We start from the raw sequence: 6,306 nt of genomic DNA, 5'->3' as shown, positions 1-6,306 counted from the left end.
AAAAATCAGAGTTGAATTGACCTTATTGGAAGTTTTGACCTTCCACAACCTGAAGAAATCGAATATTCTAATAAATATTCTAGTAGATGAACTAATTCACACCAATAAATCACTAAATATATATATATATATATATATATATATATATATATATATATATATATATATATATATATATATATATATATATATATATATATATATATATATAAATATATATAATAAAGAACAATTTTTTTTTGTTTGAAAAAGTTTTTGAATGCGACAAATCATTGATTGATATGAAAGATTATTAGATTCATGGTTCGTAGACATATCAAAAAACCAAATAATTGAATTTCTGATCACATTTTCTTCATTCAATTCATACCGACAGTTCTAATATTTCTTTTTCATATCACTATCCATATATCATTTTTCCGTGAGAAAAATTTATTGAATATACACAGTAACATCGTGAAAAATAATTTTGCTCTTTTTACTCATCTATAAAGTTTTTCATACAATTTTTTATTTTTCAGATTGCGGAAGATGGAAATTCACCAAAAAAGACAATAAAATCATATTTTTAATGAATATAAGTACTCGAAAAAAAAATTTAATGCAGTAATATTAACTGACATATTTTTCAAATTAGAAATTATATGCAGAAAATAAATAAAAAAAATTGAAGAGTTTCAATGCAATTTACACAAATATTTTCGTAACTCATTTGGTAAGAAGATTCTGATCAATATATAATGATTATAAAAATCATTTCGTTACCTTTTAGTATGAGGGATCCCGTTTTCCTGGCAAAAAGAAGGGAGAAAAACTTTCGCTGGAATGAACTTTTTATTCTCTAGAACCTCCCGATGAATAGAATTTCATAAAATAAATTCCAATTCGTAAAATTTATGAGAATATAGTGAAGTACAAAATATAATGTATTATTTGAGAAACACAATACGAGTATAGTTTTTATTCCTGAAAATATTTTCTCTTCATTTCCGAAATTTCCCTAAAAGAAATATGTTTCTATAGCCTTAGTCAATTGACTGATCAGTTTTAACTCGTTGTATATAGAAATATTCTTTATTTTTTCAATAAACGTATCAGTTTTTGATCTGATGAATTAATTTCCTAATTTTCATATTTTACAGTTTCTGAGAGTCAAAACTCGACGTACTCGTAATTTATATAATGACATCGATAACGTGTCCTTTTAAATCTAATATAATAAATATTATCCTCAATAAATACTTGCAAAAATACTGCCAAAACTATGCTTCGTTGATCTCTTTAAATTTACTATACATCAAAATAAGTCTAGGACTTCGTTATACTGAATATAGATCTGGAATAAATAAACAGAAATAAATAATTGACTAGAAATTGGGACTAGGGACGTCTGTTAATTGAATTGAGACCATGACAAGAGAATGCGACTAGACCGAGAAAAACCGCTTAAAATATTCTACTCTCAATTCAATCTTATCCTAATTAACTTTAATAATACTAGGTATCTGCAGAAGTTCGTTGTTCAAGAAACGTTGCATTCGTTCGATAGAGAACATTGAAATGTCGAGAGATTTATTGAGAATATTGAAAAGTTTGTACTGATCAAAGTAAGAATATACATCTGAAAAATCAGTGTTTGCAATCCCAGCAAAGAGTGGAAATAAACATTTATGTTGACATAATAACCAGTCATCACCCGAAGACGGTTGTGGATACTAACAATCGAAACGTCGTGAATTCACTTGGCTTGGAATTTTTTAACTTTTTAATTTTATTTTATTTATTTTTTGTTCAATTTGTTCAATTTTACTTGTATTTTGTTTCACTATTTTCATTTCAGGTTTTTTGTTTAATATAATTGTTTTTTCAGCTATTCATTTTTATTCTTCTCCTTCAATTTTTAATTCTTCTTATTTAGTTATTTCAGGGATTTAGAATAATTTTCAATACGTAAGATGAAAGGTCACTCTGAGTGGTTGTTATCAGTGTGTAGTTCAAGTGAAAAAATACCTACAAGTGGAGTAAAATATTATCCTGATCTTTTAGTCAATAACTTTGAATGCAGGTAGCTTCTGAGTTGTTAGAGGTAGACATTGTTCAAATATATCAACAAATTTGAAATCTTCAATGGATTAGGAACGGATGAAAACGAGTAGGAGATTAAAGACGTTCTCAATGAAGGAAAGTGAAAGAAGACTTCCATAGATTCCACCTCAGAAAAAAAGAAGTATGTTCTTAGAAAAAATATCATTTTTTTCAGACAAGGGAAGGTTAGCATTGACACCATAGTACAGAAAGCCTCATCATTTGTATTGACTTCCAAAACAGATATCCATGTCAAATTGATAATTAGTTCCAGAAATTCTCTACCCGATAATTTGACCAGATTTCTATTTTCAATAATTCAATCAATACAAAAAACACTTCATTGTTGGAAATCATGAAGTATTCAAAGTAGACTTGGGAAAAAATCGACATTACATGTTACTATTTTATATTAGGTTCGTTCCAACTTCGAGTCACAAACAGATTTCCAACTGTTTGTAAATCGTTGTCAACGCGCGTGTCTGGTAAATATTGGTTTCTGATTAATTTGAAATTTCTGATTGGAACAGCTGATAGTTCAACTGAAGTTTGGCATGGAATTTCGACATAACTTTTAAAAATAATTTGGGAAAGAAAGTTTTTGGCTTTCTACTACTCCATCTTAATACAAAAAAAGGGGATGAGGAAATCTTCCAAAGAAAGGAAGGAAGTAATCAATTTGAAAATAAGTAACTCTATACAGGGATGTGTAGATCATGCAAAGAAGTAACTTTCAGACACAAACTGAAAGAATGTCCTCCTGAAACAGCTACTTTCATATAAACATTGAATTAGGTACACGAAAGAAAAAAATTTTTTTTCGAAACAAATACTTCCATATGAACACTGAATTATACAGAAGATACTTTTCTCTACTCAGTTTGTATTTCAAACATTCCACAACGAATGTCACTCCTAAAAATATAACCCCTTCAATTCTTTAAAAATAAATCTAATCAAGTGTATTTCTGGAGAGTAAAAGAAGGTTGCAGTATTTTATATCTCTATTCTATTTCCTTATCAACATGGAACTGGGAGGTCACCGCAATAATTAATTTGTGTAATTAAAGATGTTCATATTATAGGTTCACTTAAAGAATTTCCAATTTTTCCTGCGCCAGCAAATACATAATTTATTTTATAACAATTTTTGCAGGTTATGTTGTTTGTAAGTTGCATGAACATAAAACAGAAACAGTAATACGGAATACGCATGCGTCAGATTGATGGTTAGAAGATAATCCTCAAACCATTCTGATAGATTTCGGACAGGTTTGAATCTTGGATGGAACAGAAAACTGATAGTTTACTAATGGTTGGAAACTCACGTTGGAACGCAATCACATTACTGCGCAGAATCCTGACTGTCAGAAACTGTTTCTGACGCTGTTTGGAACGAACCTATTAACAATCATATTAGAGAAACACTTCATTTGGAAAGGTAATTAGAGAATGGATATCTTGCATCAGACAGAAGTTAGAAGTGAAAATAATTAGGGACCAATCTTTACACAAGCCGATGAACTGCAAATACGGCAACCAGTTGTTTCATACACATAGAGTGGTTTAACATCTGAAGCTGGCAGAGGATCAGTTTCGAATATTTGGATTGACAAGCGCAAGCAACCAACGAATAGAAACCAATATGTTGGAGTTAACTAATCAGAAGCCTTACTCATCCATGAGGAGAAACACTGGATACAAAAAAACATGTACACTGAATAACGACGCATTTGGCCAACTGAATGAGTGAATCACAACGTGTGAAAACCTACAGTTATCAGAGAAAAAGATTGATGTGATCAAAATTATAATTTCGCATCGTCATTCGTTTTTAGATCGTTTTTACATATTGCACACAAATTTCATTTCAGTATTTTTCAATATTCATCTTTTCTGTGATTTTTGTCAATTCAATAATCAATATAATTGAAATTATGCTTGGTCGAATATTAAAATTCGAATTTGTTGGTATTTTCAAATAATTGAAGTCTGCATTTCAAGCATTCAACAAGAAATGTTGTCACATTCAAATACAGATTCAACATTGTTTGCCTGAAAATTGTAGTTTTTCAAATTCAAGTATGAATTATAATTTCATGTTTATTTTTTTCATGAAGTGATACTTTCAAATTATTTTTGTAATATTACTATCTGTCACAAAAAATCTAATTCAGAAGTCGCTTGATAGCTTGCACACTTAATAGTACCACTAATGTTACAGAAAGTGCAACACCCCCCCCCCCTTAAAGGCCGTAAAAGGACCATACTCTGACCATACTTTTAATAATTCCAACCTATTTCTCGATATATTCACTTCTAAATCGCTTTTTTTCAGAAACCTTGACATTTTCCAGAGGTTGCTACTTCATCCATAAAATCTTCACTTTTTATATGTGATCTCAACTATGATCTTTACAAGATATGGTTTTTTTTTTTCGTAAATCAAATCAGGCGATCACACGCACAATTGAATTTTTACAAACATGTTGGAACTTTGAAATATATATTTTTTTACCACGCCTCTGTTTTATTTATTCATGATCAATATGGCGAAAAAACAAGAATATTATTATCTCCAAGAAAATTTGGGATAAAACAAAAATTTGAGTATGGTCTTTCAACAAATTCATATGTGACATTCAAATTCGCTTTCGAAATATACTTTTCATCAAAATGCTTCCCTATATATTGGTATCATCAATATTAATGATCTTCAAATATAATTTTAATCTTGGGCGGTTTTTGTATTTATATAAATATTATTCCTTCTGCTTCCGATTAATTTTCAATTGATTCAGTAAACATCCTAATTACTCAACAGACAAACTCATTACGTTCCGTTTACGAGGAATCATTACGAACTTTTCAATATTCCCAACATACAGATTAAATAAATAAGACTAAAGTGGTGCACGTTAAATACTGTTTGCTGTCTATTTACAACCAACCAACGTGGCTTTCTAGAAGGTACAGCTTACATACTAACCCTAAATTAGTGGACGTGTTGCGATGTGTTATCTCTTTGGAGGGGATATTTACAAGGGGCGTCAGTTTACGAAAAATAAATCATCGCTAATCTCAACGGCATGTCGCTCGTAGCGACGTGCCTTTTACGTGACGCGCAAAATAAACTAAGTGGAAAGACTAGAAAGCTGACTAGATATATACTCCGACCGAGAGACCAAAGCTATTCGATCCATTAATATCTTCATAATTTATCTATTTAAAACAAGTCTATAGTATATGTTGAAAAATATATAGTTTTGACAACTGGTTACATCCAGGTCATATATAATCACAAATTTCGAACGGACATGTGTCCAGTTGCCGCAATGACTCATCAGAGATCCCTATGAAAGCATTTTTGTCTAGAATAATTGTCAATCATTCAACAATCAAATAATCAACACTCAAACTATCAACCTGCGTACACTCTGATAGGCATTGGGGTAGCTACAGTTATTTCTGGCACACCTTCCTCTTCTATACACCCCAACGCAGTACTTGGTTCTTCTTTGAGACAAGCAGATTCCAAGTGCTTGTTCAAATAAGATTTCAGAGCAAAAGTTTTGTGACACCTGGGACACTCGAAGTTTTTGTCTGAAGAGTGCGTTTGCATATGTGCTCTTAGGTTCGACCTGTCAGCAAACGCTTTACCACAATGCGCGCACCCGTAAGGTTTTTCACCAGTGTGCGATCGGAGATGGCCTTGTAGAAGCCAAGGCCTCGAAAATTGCTTGCCACACACTCCCACAACGGTGCGCCAACTTGTGGGTCAGCACATGCATTGCAAGCGCTGGCATGCTCACGTAAGCCTTACCGCAAGTTATACACTTCTTGGCTGATTGCGAGTCCAGACTCCTGTGTGTCTGTTTGTGCCTGGAGAGGTTACTTGAAGTAGCGTATTGCTTCCCACACTCGCTGCAGGTGTACTTCGGCTTTTCATTTATTATGGCTTTTGGCGTAAGGGTGGCAGTGGGGTCATCTGGATGATGTTTCTTCTTCGATCTTCCGTCACTAACAAAGAACGCTTCGTAAGTATATGCCACCGTTTTACCACCAGGTTTCTCACTTGGCGTTGTCGCTCTCAATGGCTGAAGAATCCCAGACTCGTGAATGTCTGGATGAACCTCCACCGTTTGAATCTGTTCCTGGATTTGTATTTGAGGAGGAGATGGTAAAAACACCGTTGTTGAAGCACTCAGATCAAGGATAGGA

The 6,306-nt window shown here is 32.3% G+C and overlaps 1 protein-coding gene across 1 annotated transcript in view; it reads right to left on the bottom strand.

Annotated features, from left to right (window-relative positions):
- Positions 1-254: 254 nt before the first annotated feature.
- LOC111507659 (uncharacterized) overlaps positions 255-6,306 on the bottom strand; it is a 58,322-nt gene continuing 52,270 nt past the window's right edge. The window contains 2 exon segments of the mRNA XM_023163002.2: positions 255-5,839; positions 5,841-6,305. Of these exon segments, the coding sequence (XP_023018770.2) occupies positions 5,507-5,839; positions 5,841-6,305 (798 nt within the window). The 3' untranslated portion in view covers positions 255-5,506.

The sequence above is a fragment of the Leptinotarsa decemlineata genome, unplaced genomic scaffold, assembly GCF_025532065.1.
Source record: "Leptinotarsa decemlineata unplaced genomic scaffold, Ldec_3_MD MMD2_tig00026328_RagTag_RagTag, whole genome shotgun sequence".
Taxonomy (NCBI): domain Eukaryota; kingdom Metazoa; phylum Arthropoda; class Insecta; order Coleoptera; family Chrysomelidae; genus Leptinotarsa; species Leptinotarsa decemlineata.
The sequence above is the reverse complement of the archived record's forward strand: the minus strand, read 5'-3'. Positions and strand labels throughout refer to the sequence as shown.